Source organism: Metschnikowia bicuspidata (assembly GCF_001664035.1).
Source record: "Metschnikowia bicuspidata var. bicuspidata NRRL YB-4993 chromosome Unknown METBIscaffold_3, whole genome shotgun sequence".
In the NCBI taxonomy this organism is placed as follows: domain Eukaryota; kingdom Fungi; phylum Ascomycota; class Pichiomycetes; order Serinales; family Metschnikowiaceae; genus Metschnikowia; species Metschnikowia bicuspidata.
The window spans coordinates 2,339,960-2,354,455 of NW_017387733.1; the positions used below are offsets into that span (position 1 = coordinate 2,339,960).

At 50.3% G+C, this 14,496-nt stretch overlaps 4 protein-coding genes across 4 annotated transcripts in view; 1 reads left to right on the plus strand and 3 right to left on the minus strand.

Annotated features, from left to right (window-relative positions):
* Positions 1-1,108: 1,108 nt before the first annotated feature.
* Positions 1,109-4,672, minus strand: METBIDRAFT_20268 (ubiquitin-specific protease; the record flags this gene model as incomplete). The annotated part of the gene is made up of 1 exon (XM_018854953.2): positions 1,109-4,672. A coding segment is annotated over one exon (3,564 nt), but the record flags the coding sequence as incomplete, so codon positions are not given.
* A 5,616-nt stretch (positions 4,673-10,288) lies between these two features.
* Positions 10,289-12,039, plus strand: METBIDRAFT_32145 (bifunctional AAA family ATPase chaperone/translocase). The gene has a single exon (XM_018855990.1). It carries the CDS (start codon positions 10,457-10,459, stop codon positions 11,792-11,794), a length of 1,338 nt encoding a protein of 445 aa, XP_018712175.1. The 5' UTR covers positions 10,289-10,456; the 3' UTR covers positions 11,795-12,039.
* Positions 12,040-12,735: 696 nt separating this feature from the next.
* Positions 12,736-12,960, minus strand: METBIDRAFT_42163 (uncharacterized protein; the record flags this gene model as incomplete). The annotated part of the gene is made up of 1 exon (XM_018857505.1): positions 12,736-12,960. One exon carries the CDS (start codon positions 12,958-12,960, stop codon positions 12,736-12,738), a length of 225 nt encoding a protein of 74 aa, XP_018712176.1.
* A 625-nt stretch (positions 12,961-13,585) lies between these two features.
* The window catches only part of SFL1 (Sfl1p), a gene marked incomplete at both ends in the record, with an annotated part of 2,357 nt that continues 1,446 nt past the window's right edge, over positions 13,586-14,496 (minus strand). The window contains one exon of the mRNA XM_018854179.1: positions 13,586-14,494. Within this exon, the coding sequence (XP_018712177.1) occupies positions 13,586-14,494 (909 nt within the window). The remainder of the gene's footprint in view (positions 14,495-14,496) is intronic.

The following is a 14,496-nucleotide window of genomic DNA, read 5'->3' on the forward strand; positions in this document are numbered from 1 at the left end:
CCAAAGTGCCTCTCGTCCAATTTCAATATGTGTAATGAATTTGTGTTTGACAGGGTTATCAACAATAGCTAATTACGAAGGAAAAAATAGCACCTGTCCCCGAGCCCATTTTTATTCTCACTTTTGATGGGGGACAAAATCAACACCTTTGGTCACTGTCCAATCTTACCCCATAAGAATGAATTTATTGTTTACGGTACATTAGAATCAGATTCACACTGACTGTGAAGAGTCTGAGGTTCGATTAGATAGATTATGCGGCTGTCGCAATTCCACAGTAGGGAAAGGAGGAAAACCCTCCTATATATGTTGGTTTAAAGCCTTAGCAGAAGAACTTGAAGCACCATTTTCGAACTTTGATTCTGATTTCTGTGCAATTCTGCACATAACCCACAAGAGTTTGAATACTTCCATAGAGCATGAGTGGCCAACACCCCCCTTCTGGAGCATACTCACTTTTAAAGCTTTTACAACGATACCAAACTTTAAAATTCCTTCATCACTTATATGTAATTTCAAGACATATTTGCGTAGGACTATTCATTTCTTGTCCACCACCTGAGATCAACGGACCTAAGCAGTTCGCAGGGAAATTGATTCCATCCAGTACAACTAGTGACTAATGTTTTCAAAAAACAAATCACGCTATGGAATAGACATTCGGCCGGCCCAAATTTGACACCTCTAATTATCTCCTCTCCACTTGTATTGGGAACCAAAAATCAACCAGTCTGGATTCTGGCCTAAAACAGATGATCCCAACACAATTTTTCTGAATGACAGTTAAACAAGCACCTTTTTAGAATCTGAATATCCTGTAATAGGATGCAATATGTGAAAATGAGATTGTGCACAAAGAAGTTTAGAAACCATTTATGTCGCCCGTATCATGTACAGAGGAATACTCTAGTTGTATGCTCTGCATTGAGATTTCCAATGAGTGGCCTGAAAAACTTGTATCTCGTCGGTCGATTGACGGAGAAGTATTGCAGCTAAAAGGAAATACTCGACAGAAAGCTCTAGTCATGAACCGTCTTCTCATTTACAAAGTAAGAATGGAGAACTTTTCTGCGATCTCCATCCCAACGCACGGCACGAGGCAGCGATCTTAGCATTTAATGATTCTCTTGAGTGGTTCAATATACTCATTGATCAACTCGTCTTTCACAAAGACCATGTAGTAAGGTGTAGCGGTGTTTGTTTCCGTGAAATTAAACACCTCTGACGCAGGCACTTCGGTGACGGAGTCATCGTTGTACTTTCTGTATATGTTCCGCTTGGGGTCCTTGATGTAAACCCAGTAATGCCCATAAGATGCCTCACCTCTGTGAATGAAAACCGCAAACAAGGTATATCCGAACTTCTTGTAAGATTTGAATTGTTCTGAGATTTTTTGTTGTAAATTGTCAATCCTCGTATTGATGGACTGAAGTCGGATGTTAAGCAATTCAATCTGATGCTGTATTACGGCAATCGTCTCCTGCTTGATCACAAGTTCTTCTTGTTCCAAAACTTTGACATTCAAATATTTCAAGGTTGACTTCAATGAATCGATAACCGAGAGCTTAGTATCGGAATCGACCTGAAGAATATCCTGTTTTTCTTCGTGCAACTTGCTGATCTCAGTTTTCCACTCAAAAACCTCCTGTCGTTTGCTTAATACTTCAGAATCCTCAGTATCGAGATATCTGTCGAGATAAATATTCTCACCGAACGGAATCACCTCTAGAGACTTATAGGCCATGATTTTTTCTCTATCAAAAAGAACTCTTTGAACGTGGAATTGCAAAATTTCTGGAGTTTTCAGAATGGTGGCAGACATTTTTACCTTGCCCTCCTCGAGCTTCACCACGTTCTCACCGAAATAGTTGTCCAAGGCATCATAAATGTCTCTGGGATGATCGCCAACGTTGATGATCAAACTGAAGAAACGTTCGGATGATACCCTAGGAGCCTTTTCTTGCTCTAGAGGAGTGATTGTTTGTTTCGTACGCCCACTGAAAAGCCGTTTGATGAGGTCATATTGCTCACCATCTTCTTCGAGGTACTCAGGTTCAAGAGCTGTTTCGATTTGGAAAGTCACGTTTTCAATGCACTCGGTAACATCCTGTTGTCTGCCAATTTCTATGGCACTCTCGATCTGCTCGCTTCCAATTTTCATTATTCTCGTTTGAACTTGGTCCTCATTTCTATCAAGAGTATTAGTTCTCTCCGGCAATTTATTATCCTCGGTTTCCAGGCTGCACATATCAATTAGATCAGAGTTTGCAGTCTGGGAAGTCAATTGCAGAGGCTTTGGTTCCGAAAGAGAGGCCGAAACAGATGTTTCGCCTTCTTCCCCAGACATTTCTCCCGAGCATTCTTCCATCTCTGTATCGGAGTTCAGGGTCAAATCCTGGTCTTCAAAAGTTACCAATTGGGATAACGGCAAGAAAGATAGATACACCAACTCTTTGCTTGGTTGGATATACCGTTTTTCTGTGAAGATCATTTCCTTGAATAGTTCTTGGAGGCGGTAGATAAACTGAATCGAGCGGGCTCCCTCTGATTCTTCCACTAAGCGCCCGCCTATTTTCCGCGAACAGAGCTTCAGCAAGTCGACGTTTTTTTCATCGAAGTTCAAAATAAACTCTCTGAGAGGCTTGATCGAGAAGTAGTACTGCAACAAAGAGTTTAAGTAGCAGGTGTTTCCAATGTTGTCCAACCCTGTGGGCCAGTTCTCAGCAGGCAATAATGACTCGTCAATCTTGCCGCTTTTCAAGAAGCTCAGCAAAATTTCCGAGGCTCTTTGTCTTGCCAAGATTTCGAGGGCGGCTCTCAATAGACGGATATCAATGTCGTCGCCATAGGAAGAGTTCATTAGTTTCTCCTGGAAGTTTGAGATGATGTCGAAGTCGTTAGTCGAGCCGTCAACGCCAAGAAGGGCTGCGGCTTCATCGGCGCCGAGAGCTTTCGACGGGGCCAGAAATGCAGGCATATGGACATCGATGTACGACATCAATATATAGCTTTTGCGGACGACGGCCATGGAAAGCAAGCACTTCTGGAGGAACAGGACCTCGGGGCTGTCTGCGTTGAAGTTGACGGACTGCATGACCTCGTCGAGTCTGAACTCGTACGCCGTGACCACGACCTCGTCCTCCGTGAGGTCCTCGATCCTCAATTCGTCGAGCGCAACAGCTTGAGGCACCAACTCGGCGCGGATGAAGTCCTTGATGGAAGTGCTCTCTTTGATGGCACAGACGGTGCGGAGCTGCTTGTTGAAGTACGTGTAGTTCTTCGGGTCCAGCCTGCACGCGGCCTTGTACACCTCCAAGATGGCGTCGTCGTCGACCACGGCGTCGTCGGCTAGGCCGGCAATGCCCAATGTGCGGAGCGCGTTGCGGTAGTCCGAGAGCCCGTACATGAGGCCCTTCAGGAACTGGTTGGTGTAGTAGGAGCGGAGCCTCGCCGAGCCGGAGTGTGCGCGGAGCAGGAGGAGCTGAGCAAAGCTGTCGACGTAGTGCATTTTGTTGTGCGGGTCGGAGTTGACGGTGTTCTCGTAGCAGCGGATTACGAGCTCGTCCTGGAAGTAGGCGTAGGCGCTCAAGGCCACGTAGTCCGGGTGGCAGTTGGAGTCGTCATCCCAGGCCATGGTCAAGGAGGCGTGCTTGTCGACCTCGGCCAAGAGCGCGTGCACCTGGGACAAGTTGTCGCTGAAGGAGAAGCGGACGTCGAAGTCGTTGGCGCGGCCGGGCAGCGGGAGCGCCTTGCCCAAGAACACGAGCTCCGTGGCCTTGCGCATGTAGCTCTCCTTCATGGGCGCGTTTGCCGGGAGGCAGAGGTTGGGCGGCACCAAGCTGTCCGGGTCCGCGCCGCGCGTGAAGCCCAAGGCGCGGAAAAGCAAGTCCACGTCGAGCTTGGCGTCCAAGCCCGTCTTGGCGCGGCTGATGGTGTGCGTGGGCTCGTCGGGCGCGAGGAGGACGGGCCCCTTCAACACCTTGAGGAGCGTGTGGAAACAGTGCACCGGGCCCGGCACCGCGTCGCGCAAGAGCGGCGAGCCGGGGTGGCGGTCGAGGTGGTCGAGGTACCGGCGGCGCACGGCGGCCGGGTCCGAGAGCGGCGCTAGGTCGCCGGGCAGAAACTCGGGCGCGTACACGGACACGCGCATCATGTGGTGGGCGGCCGAGCCCAGCGCCTTGAAGAACGCGTCGTCAAGCACGCGCCCGCCGCGCGTGGCCGCGTCCGCGAGCAAGCTCAAGTCGTCCACGGACACCATGGCGCGGGGCACCACGTGGTACTGGATCTTCTCGGCCACGGGCCCCCGCGGCGCCGCGTCCAAGATCTGCACCTTGAAGTGGCCCGCCACCGTGCCTGCGCGCGTGTCCACGACGAGCCCGCGCACCACGCACACTGCCACGCCGTGCTGGGCGTGCTGTGTTTTCTGCACGGCCGGCGCGTGCGCGAGCGGGTCGTTCAACACGAGACACGTGGGGGCGGGCCGCCGCGCGAGCCGCGCCACCGTGTGTTTGTACGCGATCGGCCGCGAGTTCAAGAGCGACGCCACGTCCCGCTCGCCGCGCCCGGCGGCGAACATGGGCGTGAGCCGCATGTCGTCGAGGATGCGGTTGGACGTTTTGTAGGCGAGCGCCCGCAAGCGCTGCTGCGGCACGGCCGTGGGCTGGTAGGGGAAGTGGGGCTCGGCGCCGGGGTCGGCGCCGGGCGCCGGTACGAACGCGGCGCCGGCAAACGGGTTGGTGGCCGGCTTTTGGGCGGGCGTGCCGCCGGTTTTCTGGGGCGGCGTGGGGGCGGCGGCGGGCGGCTGCGGCATGAGGGCGGGGGATGTGCGGGGCGTGGCGGTGGTTTCGGGCGAGCGGCGGGGCTGTTTCGGGGCTGTTCTGGGGGGTGTTTGTGCGCTGTTTGGGCGTGTTTGTGCGTTGCTGGGCGTGGTCTTGGGGGTGTTGAGGGAGCGCTCGTGGGCGCTTGGCTGGGGCTGGGGCCGGCGCGCAGACGACGTGGGGCCGGGCATGTCTGTGGCGCGCGGCGCGGCGCCGCTCCCAGGGCCTGGCCCCGGGGCGCCCGGTGGGAGCGGCGGGCCTGGGGGCGGGGATTTGGGGAAGACGGGTTTTTTTTTGGGAAAAAAATTAAGCGGTTATTATTTTGGGGAGGGGGCGGGGATCTTGGCTGCAAAAAAATTTGGCTTCTGCAGAGAGGGGGTGTCTTGGGGTGTTGCTGTCTGTTGTGCTGGGTCCGTCCTTGGGCATGGGCTTGTTGCGTGGTTTGGGGCCTGGGGCCTGGGGCTTCTGGGGCCACCGTGCGATTGGGCCAGTGTGATAATTAGGCCAGTGTGATTAGGCCAGTGCGATTGGGCCAGTGCGATTCGGCCAGGGGCCAGGGCTTCTGGGGCCGCGGGGCATGGGGCCGCGGCGGCTAAATTGGATACATCTTTGCCGCCAACATCTCTGACCGGGCGAGATACATGGCCGGCAGCGGGGCCCTGGAAGATCTTTCCTTTTTACGAAGGGCTGTATCTTATGTGCACAGAGACCGGCATTCTGTGTGGCGCCCAAAAGACGGCACCTCTAGGCAGGCCTGTAGTTGTAGTAATAAACGCAACAAAGTAGCACTTCGTCTGTTTCGACGAAGCGAATAGAAAGCGCCCGCCACGTCGCTGTGCCTCTTCCGCAACCGGCACAACCGGCACAACCCCCAACTTGCTCTTCACGGATGTGAGCCGATCTTGGCCGTATATCCTAATTGGGCTTTCGCTGTAGTGACGTTAGCACTTCGTGGTGCCTGTTGTTCTTTCATATATAACGTTTTTTATGATAAGAGATCTTCCAGTATCATTCAGTTGCAGTGGGATTTTTAAATGGGCAAGAGAGTATTTCTGCGTCAACTTTGGATGAATCGCAACTCTACGAGATTGAAAGCTGCGAATCTAAAAATGCGCTAATGTAAGGAAAACCACGACAGTTCATCGGCACGGCAGTGAAGTTGCATTGCAAATTCTTGCCCTGGGTTCTGGCTTCGCCAACAATCGCCTGCAACGCCGTCCTGGAAGCAAACCTAGACAAAATAACACATCAAATTAAACCAAAAAAAAAAATGGGCCAAGACGCTTTGTCGACATTGCATTACGCGGATGGACTCATTCCTTTCCTGGGGTGTAATTTTAAATGCGCAAGGCGCGCTGTTTTATAGTTCCAATCTAAGTCATTATGTATCTACAATGCTTTGATGAAGCTTTGGGCATATCTGTTCGTTGAATGGTGCTTTTGATACCGCCAAGCGTTTCTCACGAGAAAAACAACAAGGCCTAATATCCCAAGCAGTCCAATGTGGCTGCTTTATTGTGTCGGGGGACAAACTTTAGTTTGTTGTGCCTTCCTTTTCACAAAGTTTCATGCATCATGTGGTAACGTTCTCTTTGTAAAACTTTCTAGATGCTTGTACCTATGCGTTGATCACCAGTGTTTTTCAAAGAAACTCTGTTCAAGGCATCATCCCATACTCTTCCGAATTGTGGATGGTGGTTTAGCGCGAGCCTTTGTAACGGCAACTGAAACCGTTGCGTTGGAGCACACAAGACCTCGAGCAAAACAGCCTCCTTAACTTACAATGCATATATGATGACTCGTTCACTTCACATCTGTCTTCCCAAGGCAGCTATACTAATCTCTCAATTTTTGCTGGTTGTATTGGTATGGGCTATATTAGTAAAAACAAACTCGGACATTGTTTTGGCAAAGTCCAGATCTTTGGATATAGCAAAGTAGTAGCACAGGCATGGGAAATCAAGGGTTTTCAAAGATCATACACCAAGCTCCCCAAAAGGTCAAGTCTATTAGTGCAAATGATCTTGCTACAGATCATTAGTTCTATGAGATGTCCAACAAAATATATCCTCAGAATAATCAAGGCAAAAGTAAAACTCTTTGATTTTTTTTGATTCTTCGGTCAAAGATGGCCGTTACAAACTATATGCGAGAACTTTACTATATATACCTCCCCGTTGTGAAATTATCTTTATAGTACTTTAGATATAAGTCGTATATTTAATGCCTCTAAAGTAAAAATCTACAACTATATAGATGTTAGTTATAAAAGATGTATTAATTCGCAGGTAGCAAAATTGCATAGCACGAAAGTAGGAACCTCAGAGACTATACATTTGTTAAACATTAATGGTAAACAAAAGTATTCAACTAGCTTACCCGGTATATCAACAACAGGGGGTGTATCAAATAATAGGAATGTTAAAATAATACAATGATTAAGTGTATTAATAGATGATCATGGTTATTTTTTAGTTTCAAAAGCAGGATATGCTTCATTAGATATAAGAGATGAAAAAGCTTTAAGATTTATACAAAATCTTTATGAGGCTGCAGTACTTCTCGTGCCTCACCAATGTATCCTGTGATTCCATTTGAAAGCTCAACATAGCTACTTTTATTAGTCTTGTGCATGATACGAGCTATTCTTCTGTGTTAAAAGCCACAGCTTGACACTGCTTTACCATCTGGGGATAAGCTCATATATTATGATCTAGCCGCATCCAGGTTTTTTCTGACCACCAAAGAGGACATTGTATAGGAATACTTCTGGTCGTTGATATTGATGAGCTTTTAAAAAAGGTGAACTCGCCAGGAATTTTCAAGACAGAGCTTCCATGCATAATGAACCCAACCTCCTCTGATATTGAATTACAATCAGCCTCCATGCAGAAGATTTTCAATCCTTTAGCTTTGATTTGCCGGCAGCCTAATCCTAGAGCTGAAAATCTTAGACGGCTTGTTTTTTAATCAATTTTGCGTTCACCATGTTTGATTCTATGTCTCGAACTTATGAAAATTAAAGAAATTTTATATTCAAGCCAATGACATTAACACCATCAAAGCGGCACTGCCTATTGCTGATCAAATATTGACCTTGCAAAAGAGGAACCATATGGGGGTATCACAGGACACGTCAATTCCTGAAAGCTCCGACTCAGAATACGCCCAAGCTGGATCTCAGATTCCACTTTGAATCAGCCAATATCGTACCATAAAGATCTTCCTGGTACTTTTCTGTTGTAGGGGGAAGATACAAGACCCAAAGGGCTGAGGCGAAAAATTGCTCAAAAATTGCCTTAAAAGGCTTTCCAAGATTCTCTTATTGTGTTTGTCTGACAAATCTCCTGAGGCACATCACGCTTGAACCTCAACAGAGACACTGTGCTTGATCAGTTTTGCTGAGCGGTGGTTCTTCCAAACCCTCTGCTGCCTAAATACCTCATTGTCGGATTTTCATCTCACCTGACTGCCTTCTTTTCTTCTTGTCTAATCACATTATTTAGTTTTAATTTTCTTATTTTTGCAAGCATGATGTCATTTTTATCAGCAGGCGAGCCTGTTTGACACAGTTTGAAAGAAACTAGCGAGTCAATATCATCATGCCATCCAAATTATGCAGTATATCCCCAAATCTTTATACAATACAGCTGGCAGTCTTGCTGCCAAAAAAAATGTGTCAAAAAAGTTCACAAGCCAAGTTTAAGACGAGACTATCTTCTCAGTTATTATCTTCTGGGACATACCTCGTGAATGTCAGTTAAAAACAAAGTTTTCAAATTTTACGAGTTACATAATCATAGATAAATCTCAATCTGTTTATTTCATGTTAGCATCCGTATCTCATGTGAATACATTTGAAAAATTGCTTCTGATCTGTTTTGGTCTGAAATTTTAGCAACCACGGGTGAATCTACACAAACGAAGATTGGGGACTCAGATGTTGTTAGGTTTTGTCTTTTCTTGTTCTTTCTCAGTGAGTTTCCCACACTTTCGTCTTCAATTCTGTCAAACGTTTCTTTCAATAAGAGATCACGCTCGTAGTGTAGGTATTTCACGGCTCGAATGGCCTCATGTGACGCACCTTTTGTAAAACCCGCCTAGCTGTCTGACATTTGTTAATTATATCTTGAAGCATAGCGTTAATAAGTATACAGCAGGGGATATATAAATGGGTCTCAGCCATTGGTGGCTTAAACATACCCTGATAATTCACGATCATATTTACGCTTTACTTAGAAGCAGGTCAAACGAATGTTTTTGTTGAATGTAGTCGACCTTGACCCTTGAATAAACATAAGCAAAGTCGTCAGTCCTTATCATATCAGTGAATGATGGTCAATCCAGATGACTGTTTCACAGGTTGAAAGAGTCAGCTATTTTGAACTGCATGGTTGGTGGTTTTTATATATGAATAAGTCATGACCACACATTCTTCGTGCAGCTCATGTGATCAATATTGGTTCACATCCGGCTCATCATCAAGCTTGGTTTTTCGATGCGTTCCATGGGATGCTTTGACAGCGAGTATATCTCCATCGATGTTATATAAGACTCTTCTCACAAATATTCCTGTCTTTGGACGGCGGCTCTATGTTTGGGTGATACATCTCTCAATCTTTTTCCACTAATATCTTCTCTACTGATCAATCTACGGATCCATGTCCAATGCTTATTGACTTGATCTGTCTAGTCGGTCCCCCTCGTATGAATCCTCGAATGCATCACGAGTCTTCTTGATGAGTCTTTCGGTTTAATAGCAAAATGTATTTGCCCGTTTTTAGACCTGATGTATCAATCTTGGTCTGTGGGTAAGGCGGGAGTGCCAGCTTCAGACATGCCAACGTGGCTCACAGGGCCTGGACCTCTCGCGTCCACCGCACCTGGAGTAAATGGCCACCGATGTCGGCAAACAACCCACAATTGACATCAAAAGCTAAAAATACGGACGTTGCACGTTTTCCCCGAAAAGAACGGCCAGGCTGCGAATTTACCACAACCCGTTGGTGTAATTTTTTTTTCTTTGGTATTTGTATTATCTTAATTAATGATAAAAGGCATAGTATGGTATGTCTGACGAATTATAAATACCCATACCAACAGCCTCCATTCACCAATCGCAGTTCTGTTGAGCTGTGAGAGCTCTACAAATTTCTGCATCATCGATCATAAAGCACTGAAAGAACTCACAAGTACGCAAAAGGAAGGCGACGGGCCGAGCTAAGACCCTTGATACGTAGCTGGGAGCTGTTCAAAGGTTTTTTATATATGTTATTTATATAGTTTTGCCCCTTTACTCAGATGAATCTAGCAAAAAAACAAAAAAAAAAAACCATGTTTGCCCAGGAACGCGACTTACATTCAGCCAGGCACTAATAGCCTGTACAATAGTCAACACTAGCAGAGGAAAGAATTGATTTTTCTCTGCTTTTTCTCTGCTTTTTCTGCTGTTGCATTTTCCCGAGCCTTCTGACCTCTTTTTTGTTTCCCGTTTCTTCCCCTTCCCAGCCCTCCCGATCAAATGCCCGAAACCCCAGCACTGGTATTACTCGGAGCGGCGTGGAACCCGTGCACCGGGCCCGCGACTTGGAAGCGGATTCTCCATCACGATCCATCCGCCAACCACTCTCTTCCAGGCAATGGCACAACCGCAACCGCCGTCAATCGACTTTGACAAAATCAGAAAGGACTCGGACGGGTCCGTGTTCGGCATGGCGCGCTCGGCGTTCGCCGAGGTGATCGGCAACAACCCCTACTTCGCCGCCGGCGGAAGCCTCATGTTGCTAGGCACCGGGTTGGCCGTGGCAAGGCAGGGCGTCGTCAAGGGCTCCGGCTTTATATATCGTCAAATGCTCGTAGACTTGGAGATCCCGTCGAAGGACAAGCTGTACTTGTGGTTCTTGGAGTGGATGTCCCAGTATAAGAGCCGCCGCTCGCGGCACTTGTCTGTAGAAACCATGTTCACGCAGCACGACAACGGGGCCCTGACCACCAAGTTCTCGCTCGTGCCGGGCCCGGGCAAGCACTTGATCAAGTACAAAGGCGCGTACATGCTTGTGAACCGGGAGCGCTCGGGCAAGCTCTTGGACATGACCAACGGCACGCCGTTCGAGACCGTCAAGCTCACCACTCTCTACAGCGACAGGCACTTGTTCCTGGACTTGCTCACGGAGGCCAAGCACATGGCGCTCAAGGCGCAGGAGGGCAAGACCGTGCTCTACTCGTCGTGGGGCCCCGAGTGGCGGCCGTTCGGAAACCCCCGCAAGAAGCGGGTCATGGGCTCGGTCATTTTGGACGAGGGCTGCAGCGAGGCCATCATCGCGGACGTGCGCGATTTCTTGTCCAACGGCGAGTGGTACCACGAGCGGGGGATCCCGTACCGCAGAGGCTATCTCTTGTACGGCCCGCCGGGCAGCGGCAAGACCTCGTACATCCAGGCCTTGGCCGGCGAGTTGGACTACGACATCTGCATCCTCAACTTGTCGGAAAACAACCTCACGGACGACCGGCTCAACCACCTCATGAACCACATTCCGCAGCGGTCCATCTTGCTTTTGGAGGACATCGACGCGGCCTTCAACAAGCGAGCGCAGACGGCGGAGCAGGGTTTCCAGAGCGGGGTCACGTTTTCCGGGCTCCTCAACGCCTTGGACGGCGTGGCCAGTGCCGAGGAGTGCATCACGTTCATGACCTCCAACCACCCGGAGCGGTTGGACCCGGCGTTGTTGCGCCCGGGCAGAGTGGACTACAAGATCATGGTGGGCAACGCCACGGAGTCCCAGGTGCGCCGCATGTTCTTGCGTTTCTATGCGGACAAGGACCTTTGCGAGCAGTTCCTTGCCAAGTTCAACGAGCTCGGGCTCCTCGGCAAGGTCAGCACGGCGCAGCTCCAAGGGTTGTTTGTCTTCAACAAGAACGACCCGCGCCAGGCCCTTGCCATGGTGGACACCTTGAACAATCCGCACGGCTCTTTCTAGACACGGCCTGCCGCTTGTTTCGGGGGGTCTCTGGGGGTTCTTTGAGGTTTGTTGGGGTTGTTTGGGTTGTTTGAGGTTGTTTGGGTTGTTTGAGGTTTTTGAGAGGCTCGTGGGACTTCTCTGGACATTCTTTTGGGGTCCTCTGACATTCCCTGGAACGCTACTGAGACGTTCTTTGGACCCCTCGACATGCCTTGGGCTTCTCTGGACATTTAGAGGTCCCTCTTGTACATATTGACTGAGTAGGAATACATCGCTGTGATCCTATACGGGCACTCTATAGTGTGGGTGTTGAACGCGCTGGGTGTGGCTGGACCTGCGCCAACACGGCCCAAAGAGCATTGGCCCGAAGTTCTCCCAACCTCCGGACGCCTGCGTATTTGAAGGCATCCAGGGGAAGACTACTGGTAGAGATTCAACACACACGCCGTGTATGAAGGCGGCCGTTTTGCCGGTGCTTGGGACCGGACCCATGCCAGAATCAGGACCCATGCCAGAATCAGTAATCTGTCACCCATACCAATAATCTGTCACCCATATCAATAATCTGCCAACCATGCCATAACCAGCCAATATCCTGTCAATACCATCATAATATCCCGTCAATACCATCATAATATCCCGTCAATACCATCATAATATCCTGTCAATACCATCATAATATCCCGTCAATACCATCATAATATCCTGTCAATACCATCAAGATATCCCGTCAATACCATCATAATATCCTGTCAATACCATCAAGATATCCTGTCAATACCATCAAAATCCTACCAATTCCACCATGACCCAAAATCGTACCCCTCCTTTCGTATGCTTACATACTCATCACTACTTCCGTGTCTTCGCCCCGCTCAATCGCACGGCAGATCAAACACATCTATAGGCCACAAGACACACCTCTACAAAACACACACGTCAGACAAGAGGACCCCGGATCAGCCCCTGTATTTTTTCATGAGCTTTTCGTGCGCTTTCTCGATTCCCCGCTCGGTAAGCTCCTTCCCTCCCGAACTATGCACGAGCTTGCTGAGATAGTCCATATACACGAGGTAAATCAACATGTCCGAGTTGTCCTTTGCTATTTTGAGGCTTGTTTTCTTCGCGAGTTCCGACTTGAATTTCCGCTGAGGATACGTGCCTTGTGAGCTCGCGGGCGCCATGGCTTTGATGGGCCTTTAGGTGATGTATTCTGTCCATCAGTTTGGGCCAAGTCGCGCAACCGGTCCAGCGAAGTGCATGTAGAGCAACATCGTTTATTACAATCTTCATTGCACGGCTTTTTTTTCATACGTCCGTCCTGGGGTTGACCGTTCTGGCCGTCGGAGATATTCGAGTGGCCATGCATCTTAGTGTTAAGACGTTGTAGTGTCCAGGCAGTGATATCGGAGTGCCAAAATCTCAGTGTCAATATATCTCAGTGTCTATATCTCTCAACATATCTCTCAATATATCTCTCAATACATCTCTCAATATATCTCAATATCAATACATCTCAGTGTCAATATCTCAGTGCCAACATCTCAGTGTCAATATATCTCAGTGTCTATATCTCTCGGTGTCCGGGCGTCCTGTGCCTCTATCTCTCGGTGTCCGGGCATTCAGTGTCAAGGCATCATGCCCGTTCCGTGGCAATGCGCCTTCTCTATTATCGTACATTCTCTATCAAGGCCCTCTCTCTCGCAGTGTGTCCCCCATCGGCGGCTTCTCTATCAGCGTCTCTATCAATGACTTCTCTATCGGCGCGTCCTGGAGCGACAGTTCCCCGTGCCTCTCTCTGCGATACAGTCACTCCTCCACCTTCCGTCTCTTCAGCTGCTCGTCCTCGCCTTTCCCGGGCAGCTGCAAAGTGAACGGGCGCGCGGCGGGCGACGCGCTCCGCAACGACTTGTTGAGCTCCTCCATCGAAGGCAACGTCTTCTTCAAGTGCAGCTCGCTCACCGGGGTCTTCGCAAGCAAGCCGGGCTCCTTGGGCGCCGTCGCCGGGCGCACGATCCCGGCGCGGGCCTGCTCCTCGCGCTGCTGGTAGAACAGGTTCATCAGGTGGCGCTGCGGCGTGCTGGCTGCGAGCTGCTGTGGGAGGGGGTGGAGCATCACGGGCAAGGACGTCGTCCGCAAGTGGCTCTGGTCCTGCATCATGTGTTGGTAGTACGCGTGCGCAGGGGCAAACGGCTGGTACTGCTGCACGTAGGGCTGCGGGTCCTCGTCCTTAGGCTTCTCCGGGCCTCCGTTGGGCGGAGTGCTGCGGGCAGCGCCCGCCGGCGGCGCTGGCTGGAGCGGGTCCATCAAGACCGATACCTGTCGATTGGCAGCGGGCCGCGCCGCGAGCGGGAGCGGCTCGTCGCCCACCGGGGCCGCGGGCCTTGCGGCACCGTCGCCGCTGTTGTACAAGGTGTAGTTCGGGTTGAGCGGGTACGCCTGGGGCACGATGCCCGGCGCCGGCACGGGCCGCGACGCGTCGCTGAGGTGGTAGCTCTGGGGCGGCTTCAGCGGCGGGCGCGCCGGGGCGTCGGCGGGCGTGGCCAGGCTGCGGGGCTGGTCCTTATACGCGGGCGGACGGACCGAGGTGGGCGACATGCCGTCGTGCCCCGGGGAGCCGACGCGGTTGACTGGGGTGTTGGCCAACTTGCGGTCGACCACGTCGTCGCGCCTCGGGGCGTCCGCGGCGGCGGCGCACCTGTCCATGAGCTCTTTGAGCT

Bases quoted from the DNA above. Each gene is read 5' to 3' on its own strand.
- METBIDRAFT_32145 (XM_018855990.1), top strand. From the start codon at position 10,457: ATGGCACAACCGCAACCGCCGTCAATCGACTTTGACAAAATCAGAAAG.